Below are 18,475 nucleotides of genomic sequence, written 5' to 3' on the forward strand. Positions count from 1 at the left end.
TCTTGTCTCGCCTCAATTTTTTTAATTCTCTCTATTAATGTCTTGATGTCTGGGTTTGTTTCATGTGACCAGTCATTCTGGGGGCTCTTCATTGCTTGTGTTCCAGAGTCTATTTTCTCAGTGTCTGACCTCCCAGGGGTCTATGTGAGACCTATATTCTTCTTTTGATTTTTCTTCATTTGTGTGGTTTTTTTCCCTCCCTACTTTTTCCTTCCCTCCATGTAACCATCTTCTTTAAATCTGTTACTCAAGGGTAGAGGGGTTGCTTTTACTTCTGTTTGTTCAGTATCCTATTCTTCTTTATGTATGCCCTCTTACTTTGTTCAGTTCTGGAGTTGCATTGTAGGTTGGGGGTGGTCCTTTTTGCAGTTTTGAGATTTACCTAAGGGGGGAGCTGTGATTCAAAATCTATCTGCAGGTCCTGGTATCCGCCGACAGGTGTATGGATAATCTGAAACTCACTTCCCACTGCCTTGGAATCTGTTCGTGCAGTGGGGCTATAGGTTTACTCCCTGAAATAAAATGAGGTTGGCAGAGGGAAGAGAATGGAGCAGACAGTAGGGGGAAGATAGGGGTGGAGAGAGGAGTAAGGGGAGAAACAGATGAGTGTACCAACAAATGGAGAGAGAGACCTAAACTGAAACAAAAACAATAGACCACGGCTACAGACTAACCAACTCCCATACAAAAAATCGAAAACATACAATGATGCTAACATACAAGCTAACCAACCACCTTATTGATGTGCTGTTCCTCTATACAAAGATATGGTTTACAGAGAGGAGAAACAAGAAGAAAAGGAAGAGGAAAAAAAAGGAACAAAACAGTAGAAAGAGAATCAAGTCATTAAACTAACAGAACCAATCAAGCATACTCTGAGACTTTTCGTTTAAAAGTTCAATGTCCTTTCAGCTCTGATTTCTAGCTGTCTTCTCAAGCTGGTAAATTTCTTCACAGTTAGGGTCAGTTGCCCCTGGCCTGCTGTGAAGGACTTCAGATCACCACTCAGTTCACCACTCAAATCTGGCCTGTGTCTGTTTTTCAAGCTTGTTTGTCCCATTTCGGTGTTGTTACCTTGAATCGCCAGCAGGTGGTGATATCTCACAGCCCCAGAGGGGGTGGAGCCAGACATGAGCCGGGTAGAGGCCAGAGATGGGAGCCTGCCTCAGGGCACACGGGCAGCAGGAAGTCACGGTGGCAGCAGAGGTAGCAGCGATCCCAGCATGTCTTGCCTGCAGGGGCTTCAAGGACTGAAGTTGTGGATCGCCTCAGGCACAGGTGGCACGATGCGCTATGGCCGCCCCGGAGGCCGCTGCAGCACCAGCGGCTGCTGTGTCTGCAGCTGCAGTGGCTGTCTAGACTGCTGCCATGCCCCAGTGGTGGCGACGGCCAAGCTCTGTGTGAAGAGCAGGCTGCCGACGTTGGGATCTGCAGCCCCTGGGGAGAGAGCCAGAGACCCTCTGTGTTCTCCTTTGCAGAGGGTCTCATAGACCAGGCTGCCCCGTCGCCATCTTGCCAGAAGTCCTGTTTATATATTTTCTTTACCACATCGCTAACGGTTCATAATACTGTTTTAAATATGGAACGATTCACCTTTGTCTCGCAAGTATATTTCAACCTGTGATTATATCATGTTTTTTCTAGGAAGGAGAAGAATTCCTGGGAAATACATGAGAGGAGAATGAAGGATCAGTACCTCATGTCTATCTCAGATAAAGATCAGCAACTCATTCATCTACAGAATCTCATAAGGGAATTGAGGTCTTCTTCCTTCCAGACTCAGCCTCTCAGCATGCAATACCAAAGACAAGTGAGTAATTTCAATGCTGGTTGGTAACCACAACCCAGAAAGCATCAACTTCCTATGAATTAAGTACCTGTCTGCCACTACTAGGAAAGCCATCTTATGACTTCCTATGGGGTGGATAGGATTTCTAGAGGGAAGAAATTAAGCATGAACAATCTTGGGAGAGAATTTCATCAGTGTTTGTGTCCTGACAGGCATCCCCAGAGACATCAGCTTCCCTAGATGGGTCGCAAAACCTGGTTTATGAAACAGAACTTCTCAGGACCCAACTCAATGACAGCTTAAAGGAAATTCACCAAAAAGAATTAAGAATTCAGCAACTGAACAGCAAAGTAAGTGTTTCCTGCTAGACTAGAATTCAGTTTCTTTTTTCCATGACTGGAGACAAGAAGGCAAGGAGTACTTGTCATCCAAGGATAGTACTTTAAACTGAAATTCAGTACTATTTGTAGATGATGAAATCATTTTGGTGGGTAGCAACTGAAAAAAGGTAAATGTTTTGTTGATGTAAAGTGTACAGAAAAGTATACAAATCATAACTACAACATGGTATATTTTCATAAAGACACCTCTGTATAACCAGCACCCAGAGAAGAATCAACATACCAGAACCCCTTGTCAGATGGGTAATTTGCAGATATTTTCTCCCATTCTGTTGGCTGTTTCTTCACTCTGTTGATTGTTTCCTTTGCTGTATAGAAGCTTTTTATCTTGATGTGATTCCATTTGTCTATTTTTGCTTGGGTTACATCAAGATAAAAAGCTTTTGTACAGCAAAGGAAACAATCAACAGAGTGAAGAAACAGCCAACAGAATGGGAGAAAATATGTGTAAACTACCCATCTGACAAGTGATTAATAACCAGAACATATAAGGAGTTCAAGCAACTCAGCAGTAAAAAAACCCAAATAATCCAATTGAAAAATGGGCAAAAAATTTGAATAGACATTTATCAAAAGACAAACAAATGACTAACAGGCATATGAAAAAAAATGCTCATCATCACTAACCATCAGAGAACTGAAAATTAAAACGACAGTGAAATATCATCTCACCTTGCTTAAAATGGCTTTTGTTTAAAAAGACAGGTTGTGACAGGTGCTGACAAAGGTACAGAGAAAGGGGAACCCTTGTACACTTTGTAGGAATTTGAATTAATACAGTCACTATGGAGAACAGTATGAACATTCCTCAAATAACTAAAAATAGAGCTACATATGATCCAGCAACCCCACTACTGTGTATATATCCAAAAGAAAGGAAATGAATATATCAAAAAGCTGTCTGCACTTCCATGTTTATTGCAGCACTATTCACAATAGCCAAAATTTGGAATCAACCTCAGTGCCTATCAGTGGATAAATGAATATAGAAAATGTGGTGTAGGGGAAAGAGGAGGGTGGGGGAGTAGGGGAAAAAAAAAAAAGAAAATGGTATATATGCACAATGGAGTATCATTCAGTCATAAAAAGGAATGAAATTCTGTCATTGTCAGCAATGTGGATGGAACTGGCGGACAATATAAATAAAATAAGTCAAGCACAGAAAGACAAATATTGCATGTTCTCACTCAGACTTGGAAGTTTAAAAACAGATCTCATGAAGATAGTGGATTGGTGGATACCAGAGGCTGATAAGAGTAGGGAGGCGGGGACAATGAAGAAAAATTGATTAATGGATACAGATATATAGTTTGATAGAAGAAATTAGATAAATCAGTAGGATGTTAGATAAATCAGTAGGATGACTGAAGTTTACAATAATCTGTTATACATTTCAAAATAGCTAAAAGAGAAGAATTTGAATGGTTTTAGCATAAAGACAAATATTTAAGGTGGTGGATATCCCAGGCACACTGATTTGATCTTTACAAATTATATAAATGTATTACATTATCACATGTACCCCCAAACTATGTACATCTATTATGCATTAATTTTTAAAAGTTTTGTAAGTATATAGGAGATGTTCATAGGTTATATGCAAAGACCACGCCATACCATTTTATATAAGGGACTTGAGCATCCTCAGAGTTTGGTATGGAGGGAGATGGTTCTGGAACCAATACCCCATGGATAATGAAGGATTGTTGTATTTTTACCAGTATGGTCGGATGTTTGTATATAACATAAGAATGTGCTGGAAACTTAAAAACATGAGAGGGATAATTAGTGATACGATGTCTAATTTGTTCACGTTTATTTTGTTTTTAACAGGGGTGGGTACAATGAAATATAGTGGCTTATGAGCTAGAGGAGAGGTCAGCAAACTTTTCCTTTAAAAGCCCGGACAGTAAATATTTTTACAGACTACATTGTTTTTGTTTCAACTACTCATCTCTGCGGTTGTAGCACAAAAGTAGCCATAGCTGGTACATAAATGAATGTGGTGATTATGTTCCAGTAAAACCTTATTTACAGTAAAAGTGTAGCCAGCCCCTAAACTATGGGGACTTATGCTTACCCTAGGCAGAATAATGCAAATATTAAAGGTGGTTTATATAAGGGTGGATTATCATACGTGATTAGACCTCTTCAGTTAAGGGAGTTTTTGCTTCCAGTGAGGTTTTTGTTTGTTTGTTTTTTGTTTTTTAGTTGGAATCTCCATTGCCCAGGCTAGAGTGCAGTGGCACACTCACAGCCACCCCAGCATCGACCTGCTGGGTTCAGGCAGTCCTTCCGCCTCAGCCTTCCAAGTAGCTGGAACTATAGACGCACGCTGCCATGCATGGCTAATTTTTTAAAAAATTTATTGTAGAGATTAGGTCTTGCCAAGCTGCCGGGCTGTTCTCAAACCCGTGAACTCAGGCAGTCCCCCACCTTAGCCTCCCAAAATGCTGGGATTACAGGCTTGAGCCACCGCGCCCAGACCCAGTGAGTTTTAACAGTTCTGTCTTTTCTCCTCTAGATCTTCTAAGAAAAAAGTGTTCGAATTTTTTCAACACTGAGGAATGTTTTTGTTTTTATTTTTAGTATGGTTTGGATAATTCACTGTGGCTGGGAAAATTAACTTCCTTCTCTGTTAAGAGAAAAACATGTATATTCCTGGTCTCAGAACCCAGTAGCTATTGTACCCAGTTTTCTCTGTCTTCAAATCAGTATTTGCTTTTCAAACATTTATAGCCTTTTACTAAATACTCCTACCCCCACCCCCAAAACCACATGACTTTTTAAATTTTCCTTGCTAGACTCTTAGATGGAACACCATCAGATAATAGTTAGAGCTCTAGACTTGGAATCAAGAACCACATTTGCATCTTGATCTGACGTCTGTTAGCCACATGACATTGGACACATCGCTACTCATCTATTTTTGTTTGTCATTTTGTAAATGGAGACAGAAATCCTTTTTCCACCTCTCTCAAATAAGATGATACTTATGAAAGTACTTTGTAAGGTAAAGTTGCTCCTCAGAATGGCAAACACAAAAAATAACCTTACGTCTGAGATCAGTTTTTACCTAACAAAGTACTTTCACAAGTATGTATGAATTTTCTTGTTTTAATTTTCTGTTTATAGCAAATGCCCTTTCCCAGAGTGTATCTAGAAATCTTTATCTTCTCTTCTCTAAAACATTGTTTGAGTCAACTTTTTTCCACAAATACTTACAAAAAAGAATCTTCAAATAAAGATTGAACATGCAGCCAGGTACACTGCTTTCCTCTCCTACAATGTACATGATTCTACAGTAGGTAATTTGGAGAGCCATTTCTGTGGTTATTAACATATCTGCATGTTATTCATAACCAAAACTTAACATTTGACAGCTGCAAGTAAGGAATTAGAATTAGAATTTCATAGGCCCAGATGCAAATCAATGGGCGGAAGCTATGATAGGTAAATTTGTATTCAATATAAAAAAATTTTTTGGTTTTTACATGCTAAAAAAAAAATGGTTTGGGTTGCTTTGCTAGGTAGTGAGACCCTGATACTGAATATGTTCAAGGAAAGATGATTGACAGCCTATTACTCTGTTACAAAGGAGAGTCCTGCTTTGAAGGACTGAAATATTTTCACCTGTGAGCATCTATGCTCCCAATACAACTTACTACATATACATAGGCATGTTAGGGCTTACTCTGTTTCTCCTTCTTATCACATATTATAATTTCTTATTTTGTTCTCTTGGTAACTCTCTAAGGTATTGAGGAATCTGCTAAGTAATATTTGTGTACACAGTTTTTGAGGGGGGTCTTATTCTGCTGCTCAGGGTGAAGTGCAGTAGTACAATCACGGCTCTCCACATCCTTGACTTCCTGGACTCAGGTGATCCTTCTGTTTCAGCTTCCTGAGTAGCTGGGACTACAGGTGCCTGCCACCATGCATGGTTAAGTTTTTTTTTATTTCTTGTAGAGGGTGAGGTCTTTTGATATTGCCTAGGCTGGTCTCGAGTTCCTGAGATCAGCAATCCTCCTGCCTAAATTGACCTCCCAAAGTGCTGGGATTGCAGGCATGAGCCACCACGCCTTGTCTCACAGTTTTAGGTAACAGTTCTCTTTCTTCAGCCATATTGACTTCTGGGGATTATAGTCATTTTTCGGTACCATAAACTTGGACCCAAGCTACTGCCTTCCTCCTCTCACATATCTGGGATAGCTTATCCTATGAGATTGCTTATGGGTTTCTACTTCATGGTTTTTCAGTTAATGTACTAGGAACTATTAAAAAAAAAAAAAAGACTTCCTGCTGCTACTCCTCCAGAATTGTGTTCCTTGAAATAAAGGTCTTGCATAACAAAAATTAGATCCTTAAAACTCAGGACAATTAGCCTAAGCACTGCTTGTAGGGAAAGAGTTCTGTAGGCTGGTGCTTATCCTTTCCTCTGTTTTAGTTCTCTCAGTTACTCGAAGAGAAGAATAACCTTTCAATTCAGCTCTGTGGTACCAGTCAGAGTCTTCGTGAGAACCAGCAGCACTATCATGATCTTTTTAATCACTGTGCAGTCTTGGAGAAACAGGTTCAAGCACTGCAGGTGGTGAGTAGAGAGAAGGTAAGAGGCTGGGAGAAGTGTTATGAAATTGAGTGCAAGTGATTACGCATAAAAGAGCAGGATGGAAGAGATTGATGTAAGTAGGTATGATGGGAGAAAGTGGAGTGTTAATTGAAAATGGAAGTAAGGTCTTAGAAAAATTAGAGTGAAGAGATCAGAAGAAAAGAGATCAGTGAGGTGGTGAGAGAGAAACCAAAAAGTGAGTGGGGAACCAGTGATGACCAAGACTCTTTGAACTCTGAAACCGAGAAAATACTGATTTTACTTTAAGTAATAAGAAGACTGTGGAAGGATTTGGGCCTGAGAAACAAAACGAAGCGCTATTGACAGCTGTGTAGAAGTTGGAGCATTGGAGGAGACTGAGAATTAGTATGGAGATGAAGAGGACTGGAAGGAGGAGAAGGGGCCTGGGAGGGATTGGCAAGCAAGGGAAGGATCAGGAAAATCCACGACTGTCCACCAGACAAAAGCAGATTTCAGTGGTAAGGCTTAAACTTGTAAATGAAGAAATCCAAGAATGAAAATCTGGGAGAAAAATCTGATCAAGGCAAGAGTTTTGTGTAAGTGATTGATCTGCTTTAGCAGAAGACTCTCCCTTGTAAATCTGAACTTGAGGAGAATTGTAAGTGGGGATATTCCTCTTCATGACTTCTCATTCTCTCTGATGTTAAACGAGTTCTCATTTTCTCAAGTACACTTTCTTAAGAGCTTTCACTGCTGAATTGCTAAGCTCATTCTTATTCTAGGGACCACTGAAAATAGATGTTGCTCCAGGAGCTCCCCAGGAAAAGAATGGAGTTTGCAGAAAGAGTGACCCTGAGGAACCAAGAGAGCCACAGCAAAGGTAAGGAGTGGTACTCAACCCTGGAGATATACTGCAAGGACAGAAATCGGGAAGTCATCGAGATGGAATTGAAGTCCACAGTATGGATTTAATATGTCCTATTATCTCATTGCCTCACAGAAGTGATGTGAGGATAAAACTAACAATAATAGCTAACAATTGTGTTTGAAAAGTTTGTAAAGCAAAAACAGCAACATCAACACTTTCATCACTAGCAAACACCTTATGGCATTAAAATGAAAGATAGTGAGTTCCTGAGATCTCCACCTCAATTTAAAAAGATTCTTTGTGTTCAAACTTCTTTACATTTTCCTGCTTTATAACCTTGTGAAGACTTTTAATCCCTTGTGTTAGCAACTGTGTTGTACGCCTAGTGATGCTGTTTGTTTTCCTTTTATACTAAAGCTTTTCTGAAGCCCAGCAGCAGCTGTGCAACACTAAACGGGAAGTGAATGAATTAAGGAAACTGCTGGAAGAAGAACGATACCAAAGAGTGACTGCCGAGAATGCCCTCTCTGAGGCCGAGGAGCAGATCAGGCGGTAAAGCTGGGGCAAATCGCCCCTATTCCCTTCTCATTCTTTCTAATCATACTCGTGTACATTTCAGTGACCAGACTTAGGAATTATTAATATCTTTTCTCATCTTGAGATGGTTGCTGTGGACACCCAAGAGAACACTGTACTTTTGGAGTCTAGGAGAACCAGTATGTTCCAAAATAGTTGTTCTTAGGGAATAACAATAATATTTACCATTGACTGACAGCTTATTTCATTTTATATGGAATAAGCTATCAAAATATCTTATTTCATCATGACAATAACTATATGAGGTAAGTGTTTGGTTCTTTAGAGGGCAAATAAATGGAAACCCATTTCCTGAGATCTGAATTAATTAAGATCTTTTTTTACAGATTAAAACATAGATTAAAAGACACTTTATAAAGCTAATATTAAAAGAATATAGCTCTTGACTAGGTGTAGTGGCTCACACCTGTAAGCCTAGCACTTTGGAAGGCTAAAGTGGGAGAATCACATGAGGCCAGGAGTTTGAAACCAGCCAGGGCAAGATAGCGAGACCCTGTCTCTACAAAAAATTTAAAAATTAGCTGGGCATGGTCGCATGTATCTATAGTCCTAGATACTTGGGAGGCTGAGGCAGGAAGATTACTTGAGCGCAGGAGTTTGAGACTACAGTAAATTATAATCGTGCCACTATACTCCATCCTGGGTGACAGGGTAAGACCCTGTCTCTTAAAAAAAAAAAAAAGTAGCTTTTGATTTTGATTTGTTTGCAAATGTGCTTCCTAACCCGGAACTTCCCCTGCCAGACACAGGCAATGTTGGAGCAGAGTAGGCTTTTCTTGCAGAAGTTCCTCCTCCTGCCAAACTAGAGCCTGGGAGTCACAGAGTGAACTGTGTGTCTTGTGGACCATTTGCCCCAAGTGTGATCTGGAAGGACAAAACTACACATCCCTATTCCCAATTCCCAATTCGACAGTCAAGAGAATCACTTTGCATGACAGGGTAGAGAGTGGCTACAAGTGTTTTGCTGCTAGAAGTCCCTTTACATGGAAAGAACCATCAAAAGCAGACACTTTGATTATATTTGGTGCAAACAGCTGTCTGTGTATGTCTCTTCCTTCAGAGAATGGCATTTAATGATATTAATACCTTCTTGCGAAGTTTAGGTGGTAGAGGTGGCAGTCCTGGTGAGCAGGTTTTTTTGTTTTTTGGGGTTTTTTTGAGTTGGAGTCTCACTCTGTCGCCCAGACTGGAGTGCAGTGGCTGCTCTCGGCCACTGCAGCCTCGACCTGCTGGGCTCCGGCGATCCTTCCGCCTCAGCCTTCCAAGTAGCCAGAATTAAAAAACCTTTCTTTCCCATCCAGTATATTCACAACTTCTTTCATCACCCATTTGGGCCTTGGTATGCAACTTAGAGGGTGGTTCTCTGTAGGAACACAACACAGCTTTGTGTCGAGTCTTGTACTCTCTGCCAAGCATTTTTAGGTCTGTGCACCCATGACTGTTTCTCTTCCACTTGCTCTCACATTGTTTAGACCTGTAAAATCTGGCCCCTGGAGAGGCTAATCTCTCTCATGTGTAATTAACCTATTCTAAGCCAACTTAGACTGTATTGTGCAGGTAACTCTTTGGAAGGGTAAAGTGGGAGGATCACATGAGGCCAGGAGTTTGAAACCAGATAGGGCAAGATAGCGAGACCCTGTCTCTACAAAATATTTAAAAATTAACTGGGCGTGGTGGCATGTATCTATAGTCCTAGATACTTGGGAGGCTGAGGCAGGAAGATCACTTGAGTGCAGGAGTTTGAAGCTACAGTAAATTATAATCGTGCCTGTGGACAGGTCACATTAATCCAATAGCCCCACCACATTCTTTCTTTGGTCCTGATGCAGAATGGAAATTGGGGTACTAATTAAATGCCATTTGCCATTTTAATGTTAGAACCTTGCATGTACTCTGTAGTGTAGGCAGAGCTCAGTAGTCTTATGGTTTTAAAGCAGCCAGTACTATTTGCCTCACCAAAACCTACAGACATCTCATCCTTCCTCAGCCTAACCTACAGAAATTGGCAGACTGGCCTCCATAGTAGCAGACCATGCTGTTACAGATTGCCTCTGAAAAGCTTATCATATGGAAGAACAGATAGAAGGTGTACTCTACTGTCAGCCCTGACTCTCAAGAGGGAAGCAGGCAGGCAGGAGCTAGGCTGTTCATGCTGTTTCTCTTTCCAAACTCATAAATCCAATAAGGTGTCTCTCTGGGAGAAAAGAGTGTGACCTGCAAAGAGAGGCCAGGAGTATTAGCCCTTCATAAGGAGGAAACTTGAGGAGTAGAGGAAAGCATTTCATCCTCCTGACCCTGATTAAAAAGTGTATCCCTATACAGAGGTAAATGTTTAGTCAGTTGTTACCTGCAGCTCCTTTGTTACAGTTTGACAGAACCATTGAGTCAGTAATAGCAACTTCTTCATTAAATGGAGAAGTTCTAGTATTAAAGAAGCAAATCAGCAACAACAACAACAAAATGAGGCAGAAAGCAATAGAGGCTGCCATTTCAAATCTTCATGGAATCTTATTTGCCTATTAGCCTTTAATAAATGAAAAAATTTAGTAAATTTCTCCAGGTCAGGTGTGATGTATTAGGAATAAAAGAGCTTGAGACTTAAAGACAAAGCTGGTTATTAAATTCTGGTTCTGCTGGGCTCGGTGCTCAGCCTGTAATCCTGCACCTTTGGGAGGCTGAGGTGAGTGGATTGCCTGAGCCCGCGGGTTCGAGACCCGCCTGGGCAGCGAGACCTCATCTCTACAATAAATCAAAAAATCAGTCATGCCTGGTAGCACATGCCTGTAATTCCGGCTACTTAGAAGGCTGAGGCGGAAGGATCGCCGGAGCCCAGTAGGTGAGGCTGCAGTGGCCGGGAGCGACCACTGCACTCTAGTCTGGGCGACTGAGTGAGACTCCAACTCAAAAAAAAAAATTCTGGTTCTGCCGCTTAGGGGCTGTGCTGACATGGGCAAGTTATTTAACCTCTTTTAAGCCTTACCACAGCAACCTCAAAACTTGAGGATTAACTGTATGTAAAGCACTCAATCCAGCCCCAGTCACCTCCTGGTAGTTATTGTCATTTCTTGCTGCTACTGAAAGAAACCTGTCTGCTGGTACACGCCTCACATGGAGCAGGGTCTGTGGGAGCAGCCTTCGCTTCATGTCCCCTTTCCCTCTCAAGCTGTGAACCAATACCATGCCTCTTGTTTTTCCTCAACACAGGTTGGAACACAGTGAATGGGACTCTGCCCGAACTCCTATCATTGGCTCCTGTGGCAGTCAGGAGCAGTCAGTGATAATGGACATCACAAGTAACAGTTGTCAAAGGGTAAGAAGGAAGAGGATGAAGAGAAATGGCTGTACTCTCAGACAGGGCTGGCTATGTGGGAGCCAAGACAGGGCATGTGGAAGTCCAGCCACTGAGAAGCTGATGAGTCTAAGCCTGGAAGGGTATGAAAGATTGGAGAAAACCTAGTAGAATTTGCCACGTTATTGACCCTGAGGGGACTTTCCTCTCAGGATACCCCTTTTCTGTAGTGGTTGGATCAGCTTTGCTTAAATGCAAGATGACTGGGGAAGGAGAGGAACATACTCTCCTATAGGGTAAAAACTCTCTGACTTTCAGATTTTTCTTGCAGACCCGGAGTGGCGCTGGATGGAAGCGGGTCCTGCGTTCGCTCTGCCATTCCCGGACCCGAGTGCCGCTACTAGCAGCCATCTACTTTCTGATGATTCATGTTCTACTCATTCTATGCTTCTCGGGTCATCTGTAAACTTGGTTTTCACTTTTTGGACTTCCAAACTTTCCTCATCTTCAACATCAGAACTATCAGTTCCAATGGAACAGTCTTCCCATTTACAGGTCTTCAACTCTCCACGGAAAGTGCCTGCAAAAACAGAGGTGGCTTTGAGGACAGGTTGGAGCTGCAAAGACCAGCAAGTCTGCTTTCTGCTACTGCCCTGGGCCCGAACATCTGCTTAATCTGAGAAGTCCCACAGTTAGTTTGTTGACCTAATATTTGTTCAGATTTTTCAGGGTCCTGATCATTTGTGGTTCTATAAAAGATAATTGAGGAATGTCTTTCAGTCAAGCCAAGAGGATGTTTCCAATAAATCTAATAATTTGAAGTTCAGTATCATTTTGATTGATAACTTTCTTTGCTTCGTTTGCCTGTATTTTCTCCTGCTTCCAGAGGAAGGTGGCTCTGCCATAAGCAGCGTTCAAGGGATTAAACACATCACCTCACAGGACATCTGATTAGGTTTCACAGAATAGGAAACTGAAGAACTCTCCAGGGGTTTTAGCTGTTAGATCACAGAGGACAGCATCTTCTTCCCTGGCTGTTCAACATAATTGGAGGAACAATTTGTGGTCCTGGATTGTAAGGAAAGGATGCCATTGCTTTTGCCCTTTATCACATGAATATTAAGGTATTAAGTGACCTATGTCTTTCACTGAAAGGAAAGAACTGTCTGTGGACAGCAGGGTTCAGATTTCTGTCATCCTCGTGTTATGTGTATAGGGACTGTAGACCCCAAGACGGTGCCCACGGCCAGAGGGGCCAGTCCTAGATGAGGCATTGGCCCTCAGCCTGGAGTCTGACTGGTCTGACACCACTCTTCAAACTCCCAGCCTCTCGGAATACTAGGCTATTTGCAGTTAGTGACAGTTATTTCAGTTTGTCAGTCCTATAGCCTCTGCCCTCTGTGGTAATGGAAGGAGAATATAGAGAAGACAAAATATTTAAATCTAGACCTGAGAAGGCCTGTCAGGATTGAATTCCACTTGTGCCTACTCCCTCCCTCCTCTCCTCTCCCTCACCCTACCAGTTGCCACTTTTCTTATTATGTACGGAGTATGTTCCCTACCTATCCTCACCTTGGAAGAAGAGAGAAGACTGATAGGCTGACTGATAAACTCTAAATCTTCTATGGTGATTACATCTCGGTCACAACGTCCCAGCAGTTTTCCTAAAAAACTGTAAGATAATAAAATTATTTTCAGAATGAAGAGTTGTGGTATGTGAGTGTGAAGGTATGTGTGCACAGGTGCTTACATGCCTGTGCTTGCATGCTATGGGGAGGAAAGTAGAGACTGGGCAGTCAGGAACGGGTACAGGGCTAGCTGCCTCTCACATTCACTCACTGGCCTTAGCCACTGGACCCCAGGATGATGAGTGCATTGAGAAAATTCCATCCTCATGCTGAACCAAACAAACTGGGCCTCAGGGCGTGAAATTCACGCATGGTCCTGGGAGACTGCTTGTCTGGTACATCTTGAAAACGTTAGGCCCCTAGAGTTCCCTCTGGGTGGGAATGAAGGAAGGGAAGTTTAAGGTCATATAGCAAGTTAAATAGACATGACATGTTTTTACATTAAGCTGCTGCTTGATAAAAGCTAGCCTACTTTCTCAAGATACAATAAGTGGCTTAACTGAACCAAGTCTGTCTGACTTCAAGGCCCATTCTGTTTTTGTGTGCCACACCTCACTACCTCATCATGAATGAACTTGGAACATTTGCTAAGGAGAGGTGAGGTTTCTTGGTATCATCTCTGATTAAATTCTGTGGTTTCTCTAGACAACTATATATCTGGGTGGTGTCATAATATCTGGGCTAATTCCTATTTTGACACTACAGGAGGATTCTAAATGATCTACAAGACTCTTTTCCCTTCTACAATTTACTCTTCCTTTAAAATAACTTTGGTGCCACCATGGTAAATAGGTCATGAAGTAGGAGAGATAAGTAAATAAAACTCCCCCCAGGCATAAAATCATTCGATTTGGAAATGACCTTAGAGGCTTTCTATTCCTAATGCAGACTTGCTCTCTGTCATGGACCAGTTTCATCCAGTCCTGCTTGAACACGTTGGGGAGTTAACTATTGTGAGCAAATCAGGTAGGAACTCTACAGACAAAATTAGGAGAGGCTAGGTCAGATACAAGAACAAACACCCCAAATTCTCAGCAGATAAAGCACTGCTTTTTAGTTAAATAGTTCAAGTCCCTCACATGATGGATGACGCTCCGTGCAAGTTTTCGCCTTTCTCTCTCAGGGATCCAGGCTGCCAGAGGAGCCGCTCGAAAATTGCAGGTGCCTGGGTGGACAGTGAGGGAAAAAGCATGGCAAAACTCACAGTGGTCTTAGTCTCCACCAGAAAGTGATGTCTGCCACTGGCCAGAACAAGTCACCTGAGCATGTCTGACTTCAAGAGGGAAGGTGGGGAGGGGGGTGGCAGCGGGGAAGGTGGCAGCAAACCTTGACGAACAGCAATACAGGATACCAGAACGATCTGGTTCTTTCAGAATTCTCTCTACTGTCTGGAGCCAGATCTTTCTAACAGGAAGCTCAGACTCCAACTGCCCCCAAAGCTTTGAACCTGTCTTTCTCCATGCCTTACATTTTCCCTTATGAGTTATTCCCATCTGATATTCAATTGGTTAATGTTCATTTGAACAGCTACGATGAAAACCCCACTTTTAAGTGCTGTGAGTTTCTTTTTCAATATCACCCTCCAGAATCCACATATAAATCACTTCTCTCATGAAGCCTTTCTTGATGACTACAGCCCATACCAAGTGCTTTGAATTCCTTTACTATCACAAATGCAACTGCCCCCCCCCCCCCCCATTTAGGACACAAACGTTGCCCTACAGCATTTTCTAATGTGTTTTCTGGTTGAACGTTTGTTTCTTTGGCAAGATGACAAACAGAGTAAGAGCAGCATTTTCTGTGACTGCCCCATGACCCTCACCCTCAAGACCTTGGCAAAAGACCAGGCACAGAAACATTTGATCCTTTTAAAATGTAAGTGCCTAAAGCAGAAGGAACTGACTCAAGCTTCAGGAAGTAGCTGTGAGGACAGGGTGGCAGGAAGTGACAGAAAACCTGAATACGGAACTGAAGCAGCAGCTCAGAGTTTCTTGCCTTGAAGTGACAACAGCCAGAGAGGGAGTCGGGTGTGGACGGAAGAGCCGGGCGCTCAGAGCAGACGCTGACACTAGTGGAGGTGGGTAATCTGAGCGGTGCGGGAGTCGCATAGCACAGGGCCAGAGGGACCAACTGGTTCTTAGTCCATGGTGGGGTGCAAAGTCTTCACTGGTTGCCTTTTAACCTTTGATGGCCAGATGGCCCGGCTGTGGGTAGTGTAGAATGAGCACCTGGGGTGGAAACAGAAGGGAGGGCCTCAAGCCCAAGGCACAGGACTCAGCAGCCCTCTAGAACCCCAGACCAAGCAAAGAGTTGCCTGCTCTGGGGCCTGCTAACAACCTACAATCCACTTTCAGGCCTGTTGCTCCTCGGCATGGAGTTGGGAGGGGGACCACAGAGATGAAGATAATATCTGCCCTTGGAGAGTGTGTGATCTCACGGGAGACAAACAGCATATAGGAAATGTGACAGATCAGGAAGTAGTGGCTAATGTACATTAGTGCTGAGAATCAAGTGCTGCTGATGGGGACCGTGTGAAGGCATCACGGATCCCTGGGGCTAGTTTCTGTGATTGTAGGATCACAGAGTCCCAGAATGTGAGAAATGGAGGGGACTTCACAGACTAGCAAAGTTAGCTCTTCATCTATTTTCCACTGGGGAAATCAGAGATAATCAGTGATTTGCCAAATTATTTAAGGTAACATTTGTGAATCACCTAGTCTGGCAATTGAGTACACCCCTTTCTATATTAATTCGCTTGCCATGGTCCCTCAGAGGCTTAGTCACAGAGCTGAGGGGATCATGGGGTCTTTTGACTCCCAGTCCCTGTACTTTGCCAATGCAATAAGTCAATCTCGTGAAGAGGCCCTTGGTAGTGCCTGATGTCTGGGCACTAGGCCTCACCAGATCACTCTCCAGTCCCCACGTCTAGATAGCACCTCTGGCCTTCCTGATTTCTGGCCAGTGGATCAAAGATATTAAACTGACTCTGGTGCAGGACCTCTTTTTATGTCCAAGATGGGTGAAGGTGGGAGGTTTGTGGGAGAGTCAGGCGGAGGCCTCAGAGGAGCAGCGGGAAAGAGGATGACATCAGTGGTCCTCATTGCTTCCTTATTGCTCGTGAATGTTTCAGAAACTTCTCCTTTCCAGTTTTCTGTGTGAAGTCCTCCTGTTGCAGAGCAGCCTAGGAGCCAAGGGTGTGAGCAGCAGGATTCTTGGTCTTCTTCAACTACCCTCACCCCCGTCCGGGCCGGCCCACCTGCTCCCATCCCATGGTTAGGCTGACTCGGTCAATACTTCTCCAGTGACCCCTTGGCATCTCTTTAATCAATCTACCCCCGATTCCCCCTGGGCTGGTTTTCAAGGGGCTGTTCAAAGAGAATGAAAGAAGGATGGAGCTTTCAAATGGAAATAGAAAGCTGGCCTTGGTGGAGAGCCCTAGGAGTACTTGTAAAAGGGACTCCTTTAGGACCACGGAGAGCATGGGGGAGGGTCTCCAGTGGGACGAGGAGGAGGCAAGGGTTGCAGAGATGTTGCCGGCTAGTAAGTGGTGCCAGGGTCAAGAAGTCTCAAGCCGGGCACCGTGGCTCACAACTGTAATCTCAGCACTTTGAGAGGCAGGGGTGAGAGCATTGCCTGAGCCCAGGTGTTCGAGACCAGCCTGGATAACTTGGCGGGACCTCGTCTCTATAATAAATCAAAAAATTAGCCAGGCATGATGGTGTATGCCTGTAGTTCAGCTACTTGGAAGGCTGAGGCGGAAGGATCGCCTGAGCCCAGCAGGTCAAGGCTGCGGTGGCCACGACTGTGCCACTGTATTCCAGCCTGGAGTGAGACTCTAACTCAAAAAAAAAAAAAAAAAAGTCCCAGTGGCTACCAGAGCAGCAAGCATCATCTGTTCTTTCCTCTTCACACCAAGATCTGGGATTTCACGCAGCTCTTTCTTATTATGCATGATAGTCAAGGCCGTTAGGAACACGGGAAACTTCAGCAGAATAACAATTTGGCACCCCCTGAATCTAGTGTTCTCTTAATATTTCTTCAACATTTTTTGGTTGATGAGAATCAAATACATCTTCATGTTCAAAGTTAGGGATTTATTGCATGTTATTTTTTTAAACCACACATCTTCTTTAGTCGTATAATTGAACTGTTTTTTTAAAAATTGAGTAATATATGATTTATTCCCAGTAAATAATGCTTCTCCAAGCGTGGTTCAGTGCAGAAATTTCAGCTTGCTGTTGTCCCTACTGATCTCATACAGCTTTGTAGTGACCAGCCTCAGGGTGGAGGTAGGATAGCACTTGCATTGGGGGTTGACAAGATTTTCAGTATAGATAAGCAGGTTGTAGAGATGAGTGTAGATGTTCACTTTGTCAGAAGCTGGACCAATTTGTATTTTGAGAGCTACGAAAGGAGCTAGATATAGAAATGTGAATGAAATGACACCATGATTCTAGGCATATTATAGCTCCCCTCATTGATCACCACTTCAAGCCGCTGCCTGGCTAGCCTCTGGACACAAGTAACAATTACAGGAGTTTTGACTCCCAGGTTATTTAGTGTTACCTACACCCATGATGATTTCTCTCTAGACTCAAATGGGCCCAGGCCACATCAGTTTGTCTTGAGTAAACTCCTAGCCCTCTTCCTGTGGCTGAGCAGACATACCTTCCTAGTTAGTCCTATTTGCTTTGCCTCAGCTTCGAATTTCTTCTAGGAAAAAAAAAATGGCAGAAATATTGGTCTGCTATATCATTGACTTCAGCATCCCCCTTTTCCCGCCTCTTGATTCTTTTGTGTCCCTGATTATTCCTATCTCTTGTCACTCTCAGATGTGGAAGTCTGTAGTGGGGCATGATGTATCTGTTTCCGTGGAGACCCAGGGTGATGACTGGGACACAGATCCTGACTTTGTGGTGAGTTTGGAAGTAGCTTTGCTTGGACAGTGAAGAGGGTGGTGGTCAGGGAGGGCATCTGTTATGGGTGGGGCAAGCATGATAGCTGGTGTTGAAGATGGAAGGAGACAGTGTGGATGAATTTGGCAATGTGATTGACAGGCCACGGCAGACCATGCTGAGGGTGAAAAGCAAGTGGGCCTAGGCCTCCTTTAGCCCATGATCCAGGACTTAGGCTGGAGATGTGTGACTTGGGGGTGTTGAGAGGTTGTAGGAGACCTGAAGGGATACGTGTGAAGGATGCAGAGGAGAAATGGAGGATTCAGAGCGCACCAGTTTACTTTTTATATGGAGTCAGGGTGGGATAAACATAGAGGGGAAGCTGGGCTCAGTGGCTCAGCCTGTAATCCCGCACCTTGGGAGGCTGAGGTGAGTGGA

The 18,475-nt window shown here is 43.2% G+C and overlaps 2 protein-coding genes across 3 annotated transcripts in view; both read left to right on the top strand.

The window, feature by feature from the left end:
- The first annotated feature begins 1,645 nt into the window (after positions 1-1,645).
- LOC103261903 (golgin subfamily B member 1-like) lies at positions 1,646-12,343 on the top strand. Of its 2 annotated transcripts, none has more exons than XM_008059490.1 (7): positions 1,646-1,810; positions 2,002-2,139; positions 6,638-6,796; positions 7,543-7,640; positions 8,046-8,180; positions 11,430-11,535; positions 11,846-12,343. In XM_008059490.1, exons 1-7 carry the CDS (start codon positions 1,682-1,684, stop codon positions 11,978-11,980), a joined length of 900 nt encoding a protein of 299 aa, XP_008057681.1. In that variant the 5' UTR covers positions 1,646-1,681; the 3' UTR covers positions 11,981-12,343. The 2 variants fall into 2 exon arrangements, with proteins under 2 accessions (XP_008057681.1, XP_021568775.1); XM_021713100.1 differs by having other exon boundaries at positions 6,638-6,781.
- Positions 12,344-15,077: 2,734 nt separating this feature from the next.
- Positions 15,078-18,475, top strand: part of HCLS1 (hematopoietic cell-specific Lyn substrate 1) — a 26,485-nt gene continuing 23,087 nt past the window's right edge. Inside the window, exons 1-2 of the mRNA XM_021713099.1 lie at positions 15,078-15,219; positions 17,975-18,058. Of these exons, the coding sequence (XP_021568774.1) occupies positions 17,975-18,058 (84 nt within the window). The 5' untranslated portion in view covers positions 15,078-15,219. The remainder of the gene's footprint in view (positions 15,220-17,974; positions 18,059-18,475) is intronic.

The sequence above is a fragment of the Carlito syrichta genome, unplaced genomic scaffold (assembly GCF_000164805.1).
Source record: "Carlito syrichta isolate Samal-C Ts95f unplaced genomic scaffold, Tarsius_syrichta-2.0.1 Scaffold304179, whole genome shotgun sequence".
Classification (NCBI taxonomy): Eukaryota; Metazoa; Chordata; class Mammalia; order Primates; family Tarsiidae; genus Carlito; species Carlito syrichta.

Bases quoted from the DNA above. Each gene is read 5' to 3' on its own strand.
- LOC103261903 (XM_008059490.1), top strand. From the start codon at position 1,682: ATGAAGGATCAGTACCTCATGTCTATCTCAGATAAAGATCAGCAACTC. The intron at 2,140-6,637 runs GTAAGTGTTTCC...CCTCTGTTTTAG, and splicing joins TTCAGCAACTGAACAGCAAA to TTCTCTCAGTTACTCGAAGA. The intron at 7,641-8,045 runs GTAAGGAGTGGT...TTTATACTAAAG, and splicing joins CCAAGAGAGCCACAGCAAAG to CTTTTCTGAAGCCCAGCAGC.